This window comes from Schistocerca nitens, chromosome 4 (genome assembly GCF_023898315.1).
Source record: "Schistocerca nitens isolate TAMUIC-IGC-003100 chromosome 4, iqSchNite1.1, whole genome shotgun sequence".
In the NCBI taxonomy this organism is placed as follows: Eukaryota; Metazoa; Arthropoda; class Insecta; order Orthoptera; family Acrididae; genus Schistocerca; species Schistocerca nitens.
Genome location: NC_064617.1, coordinates 889,434,031 through 889,451,532, shown reverse-complemented (window position 1 = coordinate 889,451,532; position 17,502 = coordinate 889,434,031). Strand labels below are relative to the sequence as shown.

Here is a 17,502-nt window from a genome sequence, read left to right as displayed (position 1 = left end):
AAGAGTGTGCCAAGGAAGATTAGCAAAGTGTCTGTGCAAATAACGAAACAGTATGAAACGACAGAAATGTTGTGAAATACGTCAGGGCATATTGTTTTGTAGCAAATTTGTAAACAAAAATGTATCTTTCGCCTCTAGAGGAGATGGGTGCTTTGTTGAACCTCCTGTGTCCTGTGTCCGTGTTTTCGCACCTTTCCACGGCACCTTCCCAGCGCAGCGCTGCTCTAGTAGCTCCGAACGGCCGCACACGGCGTCTCGGACACGCCGGTTCGGCCCGCGCCCATCTCGCAGATGTTTCTCGTGCTTGTGCGGTCATATGGACCGCGACCCGAGCGGCAGCGAGCGGCAGTCGAGCAAAGTCGGGTCAAGTCGGGACGGAAGGGGAGGGGACAGGCGAGAACGCACCGCGCAAATTACACAAATATCTGAAAAGCGCGGCGCGTGTCAGGCAGGTGAGAAAGCTTCCGTCGGTCCAGCAGGACACTGCCACGCCCCGCGCGGTCCCCCCGCCGCCCGGCCGCGCGCAAGCCCCACAAGATGCGTCGCCCGCGAGTGTCGGAGGCCGCATGATAGGCGGTGCAACGAGCAGCTGTGTTGTGCGTCTCACCCACGTGGCGGCGCGCCGCACTGCGCGTCGCCTTCGAGGCGGAAGGACGTGCTTTGCGTCAAATGTGCCACGGAAAACGGCGATTGCGTGTGTTGGGAGAAGGGGCGAAGGCTTCCTCTGCCGTGCGGCTACGTTATAAGGACGCCAACGGCCATACCATGTTGAATACACCGGTTCTCGTCCGATCACCGAAGTTAAGCAACATCGGGCCCGGTTAGTACTTGGATGGGTGACCGCCTGGGAACACCGGGTGCTGTTGGCTCTATCTCATTTTTTTAATTTTTACGTCGCTACACCTGCCAGGCCTCTTTTTCGTACTAACTTTCAGGTGTGACAAAGATGCTTCGACGAGCATTTTAAAGTACTGTACTAAACGTAAGACACGAAATTACAGTAATGAACTCAGTTTGAGCAAGAATGCGCGGAGGAAGAGTGCTAGGAACTCGTTGGAAATAACGAAACACTACGAATCGACAGATGTGTCCTTGAAATGCGTCAGAGCCAACTGTTTTGTAGCAGTGCTAAATTCCAAAAACTAACTAAATACATAAATTTAAAAAAAAAAAAAAATCAGCCGTTCTCGTCCGATCACCGAAGATAATCAACAACGTTAGTATTCGGATCGGCGACCGCCTGGGAACTCTGGCTCTCTTCATATTTTTGCTTTTTTGTCGCTACCCCTGCCAGCCCTCTTTTCATGCTACCTTTCTCGTGTGACAAAGATGCTCCCATACTGATTTTAAACAATCGTAAGATGCGATATTAAGGAACTCCGTTCGAAGAAGAGTGTGCCAAGGAAGATTAGCAAAGTGTCTGTGCAAATAACGAAACAGTATGAAACGACAGAAATGTTGTGAAATACGTCAGGGCATATTGTTTTGTAGCAAATTTGTAAACAAAAATGTATCTTTCGCCTCTAGAGGAGATGGGTGCTTTGTTGAACCTCCTGTGTCCTGTGTCCGTGTTTTCGCACCTTTCCACGGCACCTTCCCAGCGCAGCGCTGCTCTAGTAGCTCCGAACGGCCGCACACGGCGTCTCGGACACGCCGGTTCGGCCCGCGCCCATCTCGCAGATGTTTCTCGTGCTTGTGCGGTCATATGGACCGCGACCCGAGCGGCAGCGAGCGGCAGTCGAGCAAAGTCGGGTCAAGTCGGGACGGAAGGGGAGGGGACAGGCGAGAACGCACCGCGCAAATTACACAAATATCTGAAAAGCGCGGCGCGTGTCAGGCAGGTGAGAAAGCTTCCGTCGGTCCAGCAGGACACTGCCACGCCCCGCGCGGTCCCCCCGCCGCCCGGCCGCGCGCAAGCCCCACAAGATGCGTCGCCCGCGAGTGTCGGAGGCCGCATGATAGGCGGTGCAACGAGCAGCTGTGTTGTGCGTCTCACCCACGTGGCGGCGCGCCGCACTGCGCGTCGCCTTCGAGGCGGAAGGACGTGCTTTGCGTCAAATGTGCCACGGAAAACGGCGATTGCGTGTGTTGGGAGAAGGGGCGAAGGCTTCCTCTGCCGTGCGGCTACGTTATAAGGACGCCAACGGCCATACCATGTTGAATACACCGGTTCTCGTCCGATCACCGAAGTTAAGCAACATCGGGCCCGGTTAGTACTTGGATGGGTGACCGCCTGGGAACACCGGGTGCTGTTGGCTCTATCTCATTTTTTTAATTTTTACGTCGCTACACCTGCCAGGCCTCTTTTTCGTACTAACTTTCAGGTGTGACAAAGATGCTTCGACGAGCATTTTAAAGTACTGTACTAAACGTAAGACACGAAATTACAGTAATGAACTCAGTTTGAGCAAGAATGCGCGGAGGAAGAGTGCTAGGAACTCGTTGGAAATAACGAAACACTACGAATCGACAGATGTGTCCTTGAAATGCGTCAGAGCCAACTGTTTTGTAGCAGTGCTAAATTCCAAAAACTAACTAAATACATAAATTTAAAAAAAAAAAAAAAATCAGCCGTTCTCGTCCGATCACCGAAGATAATCAACAACGTTAGTATTCGGATCGGCGACCGCCTGGGAACTCTGGCTCTCTTCATATTTTTGCTTTTTTGTCGCTACCCCTGCCAGCCCTCTTTTCATGCTACCTTTCTCGTGTGACAAAGATGCTCCCATACTGATTTTAAACAATCGTAAGATGCGATATTAAGGAACTCCGTTCGAAGAAGAGTGTGCCAAGGAAGATTAGCAAAGTGTCTGTGCAAATAACGAAACAGTATGAAACGACAGAAATGTTGTGAAATACGTCAGGGCATATTGTTTTGTAGCAAATTTGTAAACAAAAATGTATCTTTCGCCTCTAGAGGAGATGGGTGCTTTGTTGAACCTCCTGTGTCCTGTGTCCGTGTTTTCGCACCTTTCCACGGCACCTTCCCAGCGCAGCGCTGCTCTAGTAGCTCCGAACGGCCGCACACGGCGTCTCGGACACGCCGGTTCGGCCCGCGCCCATCTCGCAGATGTTTCTCGTGCTTGTGCGGTCATATGGACCGCGACCCGAGCGGCAGCGAGCGGCAGTCGAGCAAAGTCGGGTCAAGTCGGGACGGAAGGGGAGGGGACAGGCGAGAACGCACCGCGCAAATTACACAAATATCTGAAAAGCGCGGCGCGTGTCAGGCAGGTGAGAAAGCTTCCGTCGGTCCAGCAGGACACTGCCACGCCCCGCGCGGTCCCCCCGCCGCCCGGCCGCGCGCAAGCCCCACAAGATGCGTCGCCCGCGAGTGTCGGAGGCCGCATGATAGGCGGTGCAACGAGCAGCTGTGTTGTGCGTCTCACCCACGTGGCGGCGCGCCGCACTGCGCGTCGCCTTCGAGGCGGAAGGACGTGCTTTGCGTCAAATGTGCCACGGAAAACGGCGATTGCGTGTGTTGGGAGAAGGGGCGAAGGCTTCCTCTGCCGTGCGGCTACGTTATAAGGACGCCAACGGCCATACCATGTTGAATACACCGGTTCTCGTCCGATCACCGAAGTTAAGCAACATCGGGCCCGGTTAGTACTTGGATGGGTGACCGCCTGGGAACACCGGGTGCTGTTGGCTCTATCTCATTTTTTTAATTTTTACGTCGCTACACCTGCCAGGCCTCTTTTTCGTACTAACTTTCAGGTGTGACAAAGATGCTTCGACGAGCATTTTAAAGTACTGTACTAAACGTAAGACACGAAATTACAGTAATGAACTCAGTTTGAGCAAGAATGCGCGGAGGAAGAGTGCTAGGAACTCGTTGGAAATAACGAAACACTACGAATCGACAGATGTGTCCTTGAAATGCGTCAGAGCCAACTGTTTTGTAGCAGTGCTAAATTCCAAAAACTAACTAAATACATAAATTTAAAAAAAAAAAAAAAAATCAGCCGTTCTCGTCCGATCACCGAAGATAATCAACAACGTTAGTATTCGGATCGGCGACCGCCTGGGAACTCTGGCTCTCTTCATATTTTTGCTTTTTTGTCGCTACCCCTGCCAGCCCTCTTTTCATGCTACCTTTCTCGTGTGACAAAGATGCTCCCATACTGATTTTAAACAATCGTAAGATGCGATATTAAGGAACTCCGTTCGAAGAAGAGTGTGCCAAGGAAGATTAGCAAAGTGTCTCTGCAAATAACGAAACAGTATGAAACGACAGAAATGTTGTGAAATACGTCAGGGCATATTGTTTTGTAGCAAATTTGTAAACAAAAATGTATCTTTCGCCTCTAGAGGAGATGGGTGCTTTGTTGAACCTCCTGTGTCCTGTGTCCGTGTTTTCGCACCTTTCCACGGCACCTTCCCAGCGCAGCGCTGCTCTAGTAGCTCCGAACGGCCGCACACGGCGTCTCGGACACGCCGGTTCGGCCCGCGCCCATCTCGCAGATGTTTCTCGTGCTTGTGCGGTCATATGGACCGCGACCCGAGCGGCAGCGAGCGGCAGTCGAGCAAAGTCGGGACAAGTCGGGACGGAAGGGGAGGGGACAGGCGAGAACGCACCGCGCAAATTACACAAATATCTGAAAAGCGCGGCGCGTGTCAGGCAGGTGAGAAAGCTTCCGTCGGTCCAGCAGGACACTGCCACGCCCCGCGCGGTCCCCCCGCCGCCCGGCCGCGCGCAAGCCCCACAAGATGCGTCGCCCGCGAGTGTCGGAGGCCGCATGATAGGCGGTGCAACGAGCAGCTGTGTTGTGCGTCTCACCCACGTGGCGGCGCGCCGCACTGCGCGTCGCCTTCGAGGCGGAAGGACGTGCTTTGCGTCAAATGTGCCACGGAAAACGGCGATTGCGTGTGTTGGGAGAAGGGGCGAAGGCTTCCTCTGCCGTGCGGCTACGTTATAAGGACGCCAACGGCCATACCATGTTGAATACACCGGTTCTCGTCCGATCACCGAAGTTAAGCAACATCGGGCCCGGTTAGTACTTGGATGGGTGACCGCCTGGGAACACCGGGTGCTGTTGGCTCTATCTCATTTTTTTAATTTTTACGTCGCTACACCTGCCAGGCCTCTTTTTCGTACTAACTTTCAGGTGTGACAAAGATGCTTCGACGAGCATTTTAAAGTACTGTACTAAACGTAAGACACGAAATTACAGTAATGAACTCAGTTTGAGCAAGAATGCGCGGAGGAAGAGTGCTAGGAACTCGTTGGAAATAACGAAACACTACGAATCGACAGATGTGTCCTTGAAATGCGTCAGAGCCAACTGTTTTGTAGCAGTGCTAAATTCCAAAAACTAACTAAATACATAAATTTAAAAAAAAAAAAAAAATCAGCCGTTCTCGTCCGATCACCGAAGATAATCAACAACGTTAGTATTCGGATCGGCGACCGCCTGGGAACTCTGGCTCTCTTCATATTTTTGCTTTTTTGTCGCTACCCCTGCCAGCCCTCTTTTCATGCTACCTTTCTCGTGTGACAAAGATGCTCCCATACTGATTTTAAACAATCGTAAGATGCGATATTAAGGAACTCCGTTCGAAGAAGAGTGTGCCAAGGAAGATTAGCAAAGTGTCTCTGCAAATAACGAAACAGTATGAAACGACAGAAATGTTGTGAAATACGTCAGGGCATATTGTTTTGTAGCAAATTTGTAAACAAAAATGTATCTTTCGCCTCTAGAGGAGATGGGTGCTTTGTTGAACCTCCTGTGTCCTGTGTCCGTGTTTTCGCACCTTTCCACGGCACCTTCCCAGCGCAGCGCTGCTCTAGTAGCTCCGAACGGCCGCACACGGCGTCTCGGACACGCCGGTTCGGCCCGCGCCCATCTCGCAGATGTTTCTCGTGCTTGTGCGGTCATATGGACCGCGACCCGAGCGGCAGCGAGCGGCAGTCGAGCAAAGTCGGGACAAGTCGGGACGGAAGGGGAGGGGACAGGCGAGAACGCACCGCGCAAATTACACAAATATCTGAAAAGCGCGGCGCGTGTCAGGCAGGTGAGAAAGCTTCCGTCGGTCCAGCAGGACACTGCCACGCCCCGCGCGGTCCCCCCGCCGCCCGGCCGCGCGCAAGCCCCACAAGATGCGTCGCCCGCGAGTGTCGGAGGCCGCATGATAGGCGGTGCAACGAGCAGCTGTGTTGTGCGTCTCACCCACGTGGCGGCGCGCCGCACTGCGCGTCGCCTTCGAGGCGGAAGGACGTGCTTTGCGTCAAATGTGCCACGGAAAACGGCGATTGCGTGTGTTGGGAGAAGGGGCGAAGGCTTCCTCTGCCGTGCGGCTACGTTATAAGGACGCCAACGGCCATACCATGTTGAATACACCGGTTCTCGTCCGATCACCGAAGTTAAGCAACATCGGGCCCGGTTAGTACTTGGATGGGTGACCGCCTGGGAACACCGGGTGCTGTTGGCTCTATCTCATTTTTTTAATTTTTACGTCGCTACACCTGCCAGGCCTCTTTTTCGTACTAACTTTCAGGTGTGACAAAGATGCTTCGACGAGCATTTTAAAGTACTGTACTAAACGTAAGACACGAAATTACAGTAATGAACTCAGTTTGAGCAAGAATGCGCGGAGGAAGAGTGCTAGGAACTCGTTGGAAATAACGAAACACTACGAATCGACAGATGTGTCCTTGAAATGCGTCAGAGCCAACTGTTTTGTAGCAGTGCTAAATTCCAAAAACTAACTAAATACATAAATTTAAAAAAAAAAAAAAAATCAGCCGTTCTCGTCCGATCACCGAAGATAATCAACAACGTTAGTATTCGGATCGGCGACCGCCTGGGAACTCTGGCTCTCTTCATATTTTTGCTTTTTTGTCGCTACCCCTGCCAGCCCTCTTTTCATGCTACCTTTCTCGTGTGACAAAGATGCTCCCATACTGATTTTAAACAATCGTAAGATGCGATATTAAGGAACTCCGTTCGAAGAAGAGTGTGCCAAGGAAGATTAGCAAAGTGTCTCTGCAAATAACGAAACAGTATGAAACGACAGAAATGTTGTGAAATACGTCAGGGCATATTGTTTTGTAGCAAATTTGTAAACAAAAATGTATCTTTCGCCTCTAGAGGAGATGGGTGCTTTGTTGAACCTCCTGTGTCCTGTGTCCGTGTTTTCGCACCTTTCCACGGCACCTTCCCAGCGCAGCGCTGCTCTAGTAGCTCCGAACGGCCGCACACGGCGTCTCGGACACGCCGGTTCGGCCCGCGCCCATCTCGCAGATGTTTCTCGTGCTTGTGCGGTCATATGGACCGCGACCCGAGCGGCAGCGAGCGGCAGTCGAGCAAAGTCGGGACAAGTCGGGACGGAAGGGGAGGGGACAGGCGAGAACGCACCGCGCAAATTACACAAATATCTGAAAAGCGCGGCGCGTGTCAGGCAGGTGAGAAAGCTTCCGTCGGTCCAGCAGGACACTGCCACGCCCCGCGCGGTCCCCCCGCCGCCCGGCCGCGCGCAAGCCCCACAAGATGCGTCGCCCGCGAGTGTCGGAGGCCGCATGATAGGCGGTGCAACGAGCAGCTGTGTTGTGCGTCTCACCCACGTGGCGGCGCGCCGCACTGCGCGTCGCCTTCGAGGCGGAAGGACGTGCTTTGCGTCAAATGTGCCACGGAAAACGGCGATTGCGTGTGTTGGGAGAAGGGGCGAAGGCTTCCTCTGCCGTGCGGCTACGTTATAAGGACGCCAACGGCCATACCATGTTGAATACACCGGTTCTCGTCCGATCACCGAAGTTAAGCAACATCGGGCCCGGTTAGTACTTGGATGGGTGACCGCCTGGGAACACCGGGTGCTGTTGGCTCTATCTCATTTTTTTAATTTTTACGTCGCTACACCTGCCAGGCCTCTTTTTCGTACTAACTTTCAGGTGTGACAAAGATGCTTCGACGAGCATTTTAAAGTACTGTACTAAACGTAAGACACGAAATTACAGTAATGAACTCAGTTTGAGCAAGAATGCGCGGAGGAAGAGTGCTAGGAACTCGTTGGAAATAACGAAACACTACGAATCGACAGATGTGTCCTTGAAATGCGTCAGAGCCAACTGTTTTGTAGCAGTGCTAAATTCCAAAAACTAACTAAATACATAAATTTAAAAAAAAAAAAAAAATCAGCCGTTCTCGTCCGATCACCGAAGATAATCAACAACGTTAGTATTCGGATCGGCGACCGCCTGGGAACTCTGGCTCTCTTCATATTTTTGCTTTTTTGTCGCTACCCCTGCCAGCCCTCTTTTCATGCTACCTTTCTCGTGTGACAAAGATGCTCCCATACTGATTTTAAACAATCGTAAGATGCGATATTAAGGAACTCCGTTCGAAGAAGAGTGTGCCAAGGAAGATTAGCAAAGTGTCTCTGCAAATAACGAAACAGTATGAAACGACAGAAATGTTGTGAAATACGTCAGGGCATATTGTTTTGTAGCAAATTTGTAAACAAAAATGTATCTTTCGCCTCTAGAGGAGATGGGTGCTTTGTTGAACCTCCTGTGTCCTGTGTCCGTGTTTTCGCACCTTTCCACGGCACCTTCCCAGCGCAGCGCTGCTCTAGTAGCTCCGAACGGCCGCACACGGCGTCTCGGACACGCCGGTTCGGCCCGCGCCCATCTCGCAGATGTTTCTCGTGCTTGTGCGGTCATATGGACCGCGACCCGAGCGGCAGCGAGCGGCAGTCGAGCAAAGTCGGGACAAGTCGGGACGGAAGGGGAGGGGACAGGCGAGAACGCACCGCGCAAATTACACAAATATCTGAAAAGCGCGGCGCGTGTCAGGCAGGTGAGAAAGCTTCCGTCGGTCCAGCAGGACACTGCCACGCCCCGCGCGGTCCCCCCGCCGCCCGGCCGCGCGCAAGCCCCACAAGATGCGTCGCCCGCGAGTGTCGGAGGCCGCATGATAGGCGGTGCAACGAGCAGCTGTGTTGTGCGTCTCACCCACGTGGCGGCGCGCCGCACTGCGCGTCGCCTTCGAGGCGGAAGGACGTGCTTTGCGTCAAATGTGCCACGGAAAACGGCGATTGCGTGTGTTGGGAGAAGGGGCGAAGGCTTCCTCTGCCGTGCGGCTACGTTATAAGGACGCCAACGGCCATACCATGTTGAATACACCGGTTCTCGTCCGATCACCGAAGTTAAGCAACATCGGGCCCGGTTAGTACTTGGATGGGTGACCGCCTGGGAACACCGGGTGCTGTTGGCTCTATCTCATTTTTTTAATTTTTACGTCGCTACACCTGCCAGGCCTCTTTTTCGTACTAACTTTCAGGTGTGACAAAGATGCTTCGACGAGCATTTTAAAGTACTGTACTAAACGTAAGACACGAAATTACAGTAATGAACTCAGTTTGAGCAAGAATGCGCGGAGGAAGAGTGCTAGGAACTCGTTGGAAATAACGAAACACTACGAATCGACAGATGTGTCCTTGAAATGCGTCAGAGCCAACTGTTTTGTAGCAGTGCTAAATTCCAAAAACTAACTAAATACATAAATTTAAAAAAAAAAAAAAATCAGCCGTTCTCGTCCGATCACCGAAGATAATCAACAACGTTAGTATTCGGATCGGCGACCGCCTGGGAACTCTGGCTCTCTTCATATTTTTGCTTTTTTGTCGCTACCCCTGCCAGCCCTCTTTTCATGCTACCTTTCTCGTGTGACAAAGATGCTCCCATACTGATTTTAAACAATCGTAAGATGCGATATTAAGGAACTCCGTTCGAAGAAGAGTGTGCCAAGGAAGATTAGCAAAGTGTCTCTGCAAATAACGAAACAGTATGAAACGACAGAAATGTTGTGAAATACGTCAGGGCATATTGTTTTGTAGCAAATTTGTAAACAAAAATGTATCTTTCGCCTCTAGAGGAGATGGGTGCTTTGTTGAACCTCCTGTGTCCTGTGTCCGTGTTTTCGCACCTTTCCACGGCACCTTCCCAGCGCAGCGCTGCTCTAGTAGCTCCGAACGGCCGCACACGGCGTCTCGGACACGCCGGTTCGGCCCGCGCCCATCTCGCAGATGTTTCTCGTGCTTGTGCGGTCATATGGACCGCGACCCGAGCGGCAGCGAGCGGCAGTCGAGCAAAGTCGGGACAAGTCGGGACGGAAGGGGAGGGGACAGGCGAGAACGCACCGCGCAAATTACACAAATATCTGAAAAGCGCGGCGCGTGTCAGGCAGGTGAGAAAGCTTCCGTCGGTCCAGCAGGACACTGCCACGCCCCGCGCGGTCCCCCCGCCGCCCGGCCGCGCGCAAGCCCCACAAGATGCGTCGCCCGCGAGTGTCGGAGGCCGCATGATAGGCGGTGCAACGAGCAGCTGTGTTGTGCGTCTCACCCACGTGGCGGCGCGCCGCACTGCGCGTCGCCTTCGAGGCGGAAGGACGTGCTTTGCGTCAAATGTGCCACGGAAAACGGCGATTGCGTGTGTTGGGAGAAGGGGCGAAGGCTTCCTCTGCCGTGCGGCTACGTTATAAGGACGCCAACGGCCATACCATGTTGAATACACCGGTTCTCGTCCGATCACCGAAGTTAAGCAACATCGGGCCCGGTTAGTACTTGGATGGGTGACCGCCTGGGAACACCGGGTGCTGTTGGCTCTATCTCATTTTTTTAATTTTTACGTCGCTACACCTGCCAGGCCTCTTTTTCGTACTAACTTTCAGGTGTGACAAAGATGCTTCGACGAGCATTTTAAAGTACTGTACTAAACGTAAGACACGAAATTACAGTAATGAACTCAGTTTGAGCAAGAATGCGCGGAGGAAGAGTGCTAGGAACTCGTTGGAAATAACGAAACACTACGAATCGACAGATGTGTCCTTGAAATGCGTCAGAGCCAACTGTTTTGTAGCAGTGCTAAATTCCAAAAACTAACTAAATACATAAATTTAAAAAAAAAAAAAAAAATCAGCCGTTCTCGTCCGATCACCGAAGATAATCAACAACGTTAGTATTCGGATCGGCGACCGCCTGGGAACTCTGGCTCTCTTCATATTTTTGCTTTTTTGTCGCTACCCCTGCCAGCCCTCTTTTCATGCTACCTTTCTCGTGTGACAAAGATGCTCCCATACTGATTTTAAACAATCGTAAGATGCGATATTAAGGAACTCCGTTCGAAGAAGAGTGTGCCAAGGAAGATTAGCAAAGTGTCTCTGCAAATAACGAAACAGTATGAAACGACAGAAATGTTGTGAAATACGTCAGGGCATATTGTTTTGTAGCAAATTTGTAAACAAAAATGTATCTTTCGCCTCTAGAGGAGATGGGTGCTTTGTTGAACCTCCTGTGTCCTGTGTCCGTGTTTTCGCACCTTTCCACGGCACCTTCCCAGCGCAGCGCTGCTCTAGTAGCTCCGAACGGCCGCACACGGCGTCTCGGACACGCCGGTTCGGCCCGCGCCCATCTCGCAGATGTTTCTCGTGCTTGTGCGGTCATATGGACCGCGACCCGAGCGGCAGCGAGCGGCAGTCGAGCAAAGTCGGGACAAGTCGGGACGGAAGGGGAGGGGACAGGCGAGAACGCACCGCGCAAATTACACAAATATCTGAAAAGCGCGGCGCGTGTCAGGCAGGTGAGAAAGCTTCCGTCGGTCCAGCAGGACACTGCCACGCCCCGCGCGGTCCCCCCGCCGCCCGGCCGCGCGCAAGCCCCACAAGATGCGTCGCCCGCGAGTGTCGGAGGCCGCATGATAGGCGGTGCAACGAGCAGCTGTGTTGTGCGTCTCACCCACGTGGCGGCGCGCCGCACTGCGCGTCGCCTTCGAGGCGGAAGGACGTGCTTTGCGTCAAATGTGCCACGGAAAACGGCGATTGCGTGTGTTGGGAGAAGGGGCGAAGGCTTCCTCTGCCGTGCGGCTACGTTATAAGGACGCCAACGGCCATACCATGTTGAATACACCGGTTCTTCCGATCACCGAAGTTAAGCAACATCGGGCCCGGTTAGTACTTGGATGGGTGACCGCCTGGGAACACCGGGTGCTGTTGGCTCTATCTCATTTTTTTAATTTTTACGTCGCTACACCTGCCAGGCCTCTTTTTCGTACTAACTTTCAGGTGTGACAAAGATGCTTCGACGAGCATTTTAAAGTACTGTACTAAACGTAAGACACGAAATTACAGTAATGAACTCAGTTTGAGCAAGAATGCGCGGAGGAAGAGTGCTAGGAACTCGTTGGAAATAACGAAACACTACGAATCGACAGATGTGTCCTTGAAATGCGTCAGAGCCAACTGTTTTGTAGCAGTGCTAAATTCCAAAAACTAACTAAATACATAAATTTAAAAAAAAAAAAAAAAATCAGCCGTTCTCGTCCGATCACCGAAGATAATCAACAACGTTAGTATTCGGATCGGCGACCGCCTGGGAACTCTGGCTCTCTTCATATTTTTGCTTTTTTGTCGCTACCCCTGCCAGCCCTCTTTTCATGCTACCTTTCTCGTGTGACAAAGATGCTCCCATACTGATTTTAAACAATCGTAAGATGCGATATTAAGGAACTCCGTTCGAAGAAGAGTGTGCCAAGGAAGATTAGCAAAGTGTCTCTGCAAATAACGAAACAGTATGAAACGACAGAAATGTTGTGAAATACGTCAGGGCATATTGTTTTGTAGCAAATTTGTAAACAAAAATGTATCTTTCGCCTCTAGAGGAGATGGGTGCTTTGTTGAACCTCCTGTGTCCTGTGTCCGTGTTTTCGCACCTTTCCACGGCACCTTCCCAGCGCAGCGCTGCTCTAGTAGCTCCGAACGGCCGCACACGGCGTCTCGGACACGCCGGTTCGGCCCGCGCCCATCTCGCAGATGTTTCTCGTGCTTGTGCGGTCATATGGACCGCGACCCGAGCGGCAGCGAGCGGCAGTCGAGCAAAGTCGGGACAAGTCGGGACGGAAGGGGAGGGGACAGGCGAGAACGCACCGCGCAAATTACACAAATATCTGAAAAGCGCGGCGCGTGTCAGGCAGGTGAGAAAGCTTCCGTCGGTCCAGCAGGACACTGCCACGCCCCGCGCGGTCCCCCCGCCGCCCGGCCGCGCGCAAGCCCCACAAGATGCGTCGCCCGCGAGTGTCGGAGGCCGCATGATAGGCGGTGCAACGAGCAGCTGTGTTGTGCGTCTCACCCACGTGGCGGCGCGCCGCACTGCGCGTCGCCTTCGAGGCGGAAGGACGTGCTTTGCGTCAAATGTGCCACGGAAAACGGCGATTGCGTGTGTTGGGAGAAGGGGCGAAGGCTTCCTCTGCCGTGCGGCTACGTTATAAGGACGCCAACGGCCATACCATGTTGAATACACCGGTTCTCGTCCGATCACCGAAGTTAAGCAACATCGGGCCCGGTTAGTACTTGGATGGGTGACCGCCTGTGAACACGTGTGCCGCTCGCTATTGTGCGTCGCAGGTAGCAGAGGAATTCCCGGCCGTCCCGCCGTCGCCGGCCGGCCACGAGACCGTCCCCGCATCGCGCCCGCTGCCCGCTGCCCGAGGTGGACAGCGTGCCGCCACCGTCGCTGCTTTGGCGAGTATAAGTTCTTTATTTTATTGACCGGTTATTTTTGGAAAACATGGCATCAACGACAAACAGGAGGGACACTATTCAGTGTACTTTCGAGAAGAATGGTGAAAGACCGAACGCGTTTGAAATTCACAATTGGATCATTGACGATGTGAAAGTACCACCAGAGGAAATCGAGGGACTACAACTGGACTTTATTTTGAACACACTGTTTGTAAAAATCGGAAATGCCGCGGAAATTGATAGAGTAGTAAATCTAAACAGGGGCATCTGGAAGTTCAAAAATAGGGACGGAACCACAAGTGACGTCACGATCCAGCATTCTGGCCACGGGATCAGGAATATAAAAATTTACAATCTGCCTTTTGAAGTCCCTGACGAAGAAATTGTAAAAACCTGCAGACTATTCGGAAATGTTTTCGGGATATCGAGAGACAAGTGGTCGAGTGCATACCGCATTCAGGTAGACTCGGGTGTGCGCACCGTAAAAATGGAACTAAGGAAACACATTCCGTCGTTCATCAACGTATGCGGGCACAGAGGCTTCGTCTCGTACACAGGCCAACCTCAGACGTGTTCCATTTGTCACGCCACGGATCACATGAGGAACGAATGCCCACGAAAACGGCCGGTACAGCTTCCTAGAGAGAATACGTACGCAGGCGCGATGATGAATCTCAACGCAGATTTTCCGTCGCTGAGAATAGCGGACGCTGCCCCGCAGCCACAGGGAGAGGACAGTAACGGCAACGAGGCTGTCACGACGGGCCCAGCTGCCGATACAGCCGAACTGGACACAATGGAGGAGGAGGCCACAGAACCCGCGCCCCAGCCCGCGGCCCCGGCTACCCCCGGCCCCGAGCCGGCCGCCGGGCCAGCACCCGGAAGCGCCGACAAAAGGAAGATTAGCGACGGCAGCTCGGACGAGGCCGAACAGCATGTACAGCCCAAGACGGCGCGTACACAGAAAACGCAGGCGAAGCAAGCGAGAAAGGAAAAAGAGCCAGAACGAGAAATAGAAATGATGGAAACTGATGATGATGATGATTATTAGTGTTTTAGGGCGCACAACAGCGAGGTTATCAGCGCCCGTACCCAAAAGTTCAATACAGAGCCGAATTGTGAGAGAATTTGTAGTGTTCAAATTGCAAGATGGGACACAGCACATCAAAACAGGGAGATAAAACTAAAATTAAAAGAGTAGTACAAACAGGTAAAAAAGGAATTAACGGTGGCTGAGTGACCACTTACAAATAATGGGTGACCAAACCACCGGACAGCACATTAAGACTTCAATCCCAATAGTTTGGGAAGAAGGCCAGACATCACACAAAAACGTAAAACTCTAGCAACACTCGCCTCATTATTAGTTAAAAGAGAGGGTAGGTCTGGTGGGAAACTGAAATCGTCCCTCAAACCCGCATATAAAACACACTCAGTTAAAATATGTCGTATCGACAGCTGTGTCCCACATGTCTGACACGTTGGTGGCTCCTCACGACGTAACAGAAAACCATGTGTCAAAGGACAATGTCCGATTCGAAGCCGTGTAAGGGCTACTTCCTCAGCGCGTCGGTGGCGGAAGGAGGTGAGCCACGGTCGGACAGAATCCTTCACCGCTCGCAACTTATTATCCCTCACGTCCAGCCACTGAGCCTCCCACCAACGCATGACCTTCCGAGTCACGAAAGACGTAATGGCCTGCAGGGGGACGGAACAGCGAGCAGGAGGTGGGATGGAGCAAGCCTCCTTGGCAGCCGCATCTGCAAGTTCATTGCCAGGAATCCCTATGTGCCCTGGAACCCAGCAGAAAATTACATCCTTACCCTGCTGTTGCAAGAGCAGGAGTGCGTCCTGCACCTCTTGCACCATCCGATCTGCTGGGTACATCTGTTCAAGAGCGTGTAGAGCACTTTGGGAATCGGAGCAGATGATGAATTTCGTGCCACGATGTCGGCGCATATGCTCTAATGCTTGCAGAATGGCAAACAGTTCTGCATAGTAAACTGAGAACTGCTCCGGGAGCCCTATCCGATGGACAGTATCGGGAAACACAGCAGAGCAGCCCATAAAATCACCCTGTTTAGACCCATCCGTGTAAACAGTAATAAAATCGGAATGGCGTTCTAAAATCTCAGTAAGTTTAATTTTAAAAAGGTGGTCTGGGGTACAATACTTCCTGTAAGCAGCCAGATCAAGAAGTAATCTTGGCCTTTGTAGTCGCCAGGGAGATCCCCTACTCCATCCCTGGTGGAGTACCTTAATGCCCTCCAGGTGTACTAACTCGAGACTCTCCTTCGCACGGATGCCAAACGGCTTTGTTGCCTTCGGACGGTGGCGGAAGAGACGTTCCAGTGCCGGCTGGGAAAACGTGTTGGACGCCAATGAAAGAGGAGTGGACTTGGCCCTGTACGCGTGCCGTACCACGAGGAGAAGACGCCGAATGGACAGCGGAGGCTCTCCCGCCTCGACACACAGACTAGCAACCGGACTCGTGCGATAAGCCCCCGTTGAAAGCCTAATACCCTCATGGTGAATCACGTCCAACATTTTGAGGTAGGAAGGTCTGGCAGAGCCATAAGCTTGACATCCGTATTCCAGTCGAGGTCGCACAAAGGCCTTACAAAGTTGGAGCAGACGTGCCCTGTCAGCGCCCCAGGATCTATGACTGACGCATTTAAGGACGTTTAATGCCTTGAAACAGCGGACCTTTAGATCCTTTAAGTGTGGCAACCATGTGAGCTTCTCATCAAAAATAAGACCGAGATATTTCACTTTTCCCATAAAGGGGAGAACAGTGTCTCCTAGTTTTAAAACAGGGAGATTAAAAAGAGAACGGGAACGGTTAAAATCTACACAAACGGTCTTCTCCAAAGAGAATTTAAAGCCCGTGGTCTTAGACCATTCCTCCAATCGCACGAGTGTCAGCTGTAATTGTCGTGTAGCAGCTGTGAGGGAGGAAGACGCACAGAAAATGGAGAAATCGTCCACAAACAAGGAGCACTGCACGGGCCGTCGTACTGCGGACGCAATACTATTGATGGCAATTGCGAAAGCTGTCACACTGAGGACACTTCCTTGAGGGACACCGTTCTCCTGCTTAAAACGGTCAGACAGGACATTCCCAACCTTATACTTAAAATATCTGTCCGACAGAAAGGATCGGATGAGTGTGGGTAAACGCCCACGGAAACCCCACTCATAAAGCTGCCGCAAAATGGTATGCCTCCAGGTAGTATCGTACGCCTTTTCCAGGTCGAAGAAAACCCCGATAAGGTGTTGCTTACGGAGGAATGCATCTTGTATCGCTGTTTCGAGTAGGATCAGGTTATCGAGGGTGGAATGATACCTCCTGAACCCACACTGGCAGCGGGTAAGTAAGGATCTGGATTCGAGAACCCACACCAGGCGCCGATTGACCATACGCTCAAATGTCTTTCCGACGCAGCTCGTGAGACTAATGCTACGGTAGCTACAGGGTTCGGTCCGATCCTTCCCTGGTTTTAAAAGGGGAATTAAAATCGATTCTTTCCACGAACTAGGAAAGTCGCCTGTCTTCCAAATTTCATTAAAAAGTTGAAGGAGGACGTCCTTCGACCGCAGATCCAACTGCTGCAGCATGCTATACGATATCAGGTCTGGACCAGGTGCGGTATCCCGAGATACGGACAGAGCAGAGTCCAACTCCCTTGTATTCCTCAGCGTTCTTTGAACGGAAATCAAAACCAGCCCTCTCCTGTGTACCCCGATAGCGCAGAAATTCCGGGTCCTGGCTAGAATCGGCCGTAATAGTTTGAAAAGATTCTGCCAACGCCCGGGCGATGTCTCTTGGAGACGTTAGGAGACACCCCCGCTCACGTATAGCCGCTATTGGCGGTCGAGAGTATCGCCTTGAGATCCTCCTAATGGCTTCTCATACTTTGCTTGACGACGTGGACCTACTGATGGAGTTCAGGAACTCACGCCAAGACCTCCGTTTACTATCCCTAACGATTTT

General features: G+C 52.1%; 1 protein-coding gene and 10 non-coding genes across 11 annotated transcripts; all 11 read left to right on the top strand.

Moving 5' to 3' along the window:
* Nucleotides 1-750: 750 nt before the first annotated feature.
* On the top strand, nucleotides 751-869 carry LOC126253935 (5S ribosomal RNA). The gene has a single exon (XR_007546022.1). It is a non-coding gene; the product is annotated as a 5S ribosomal RNA (ribosomal RNA).
* A 1,270-nt stretch (nucleotides 870-2,139) lies between these two features.
* On the top strand, nucleotides 2,140-2,258 carry LOC126253924 (5S ribosomal RNA). Its single transcript, XR_007546021.1, has one exon. It is a non-coding gene; the product is annotated as a 5S ribosomal RNA (ribosomal RNA).
* Nucleotides 2,259-3,529: 1,271 nt separating this feature from the next.
* On the top strand, nucleotides 3,530-3,648 carry LOC126253884 (5S ribosomal RNA). The gene has a single exon (XR_007546020.1). It is a non-coding gene; the product is annotated as a 5S ribosomal RNA (ribosomal RNA).
* Nucleotides 3,649-4,920: 1,272 nt separating this feature from the next.
* LOC126253770 (5S ribosomal RNA) lies at nucleotides 4,921-5,039 on the top strand. Its single transcript, XR_007546019.1, has one exon. It is a non-coding gene; the product is annotated as a 5S ribosomal RNA (ribosomal RNA).
* Nucleotides 5,040-6,310: 1,271 nt separating this feature from the next.
* LOC126254655 (5S ribosomal RNA) lies at nucleotides 6,311-6,429 on the top strand. Its single transcript, XR_007546312.1, has one exon. It is a non-coding gene; the product is annotated as a 5S ribosomal RNA (ribosomal RNA).
* A 1,271-nt stretch (nucleotides 6,430-7,700) lies between these two features.
* LOC126254239 (5S ribosomal RNA) lies at nucleotides 7,701-7,819 on the top strand. Its single transcript, XR_007546036.1, has one exon. It is a non-coding gene; the product is annotated as a 5S ribosomal RNA (ribosomal RNA).
* A 1,271-nt stretch (nucleotides 7,820-9,090) lies between these two features.
* LOC126254127 (5S ribosomal RNA) lies at nucleotides 9,091-9,209 on the top strand. Its single transcript, XR_007546034.1, has one exon. It is a non-coding gene; the product is annotated as a 5S ribosomal RNA (ribosomal RNA).
* Nucleotides 9,210-10,479: 1,270 nt separating this feature from the next.
* On the top strand, nucleotides 10,480-10,598 carry LOC126254010 (5S ribosomal RNA). The gene has a single exon (XR_007546029.1). It is a non-coding gene; the product is annotated as a 5S ribosomal RNA (ribosomal RNA).
* Nucleotides 10,599-11,870: 1,272 nt separating this feature from the next.
* Nucleotides 11,871-11,987, top strand: LOC126254027 (5S ribosomal RNA). Its single transcript, XR_007546031.1, has one exon. It is a non-coding gene; the product is annotated as a 5S ribosomal RNA (ribosomal RNA).
* Nucleotides 11,988-13,259: 1,272 nt separating this feature from the next.
* On the top strand, nucleotides 13,260-13,377 carry LOC126254050 (5S ribosomal RNA). Its single transcript, XR_007546033.1, has one exon. It is a non-coding gene; the product is annotated as a 5S ribosomal RNA (ribosomal RNA).
* A 795-nt stretch (nucleotides 13,378-14,172) lies between these two features.
* LOC126252645 (uncharacterized) lies at nucleotides 14,173-14,559 on the top strand. Its single transcript, XM_049953547.1, has one exon. It carries the CDS (start codon nucleotides 14,173-14,175, stop codon nucleotides 14,557-14,559), a length of 387 nt encoding a protein of 128 aa, XP_049809504.1.
* Nucleotides 14,560-17,502: the final 2,943 nt, after the last annotated feature.

What these genes read in the sequence shown, in the direction of transcription:
- LOC126252645 (XM_049953547.1), top strand. Translation starts at nt 14,173, where the DNA reads ATGATGAATCTCAACGCAGATTTTCCGTCGCTGAGAATAGCGGACGCT.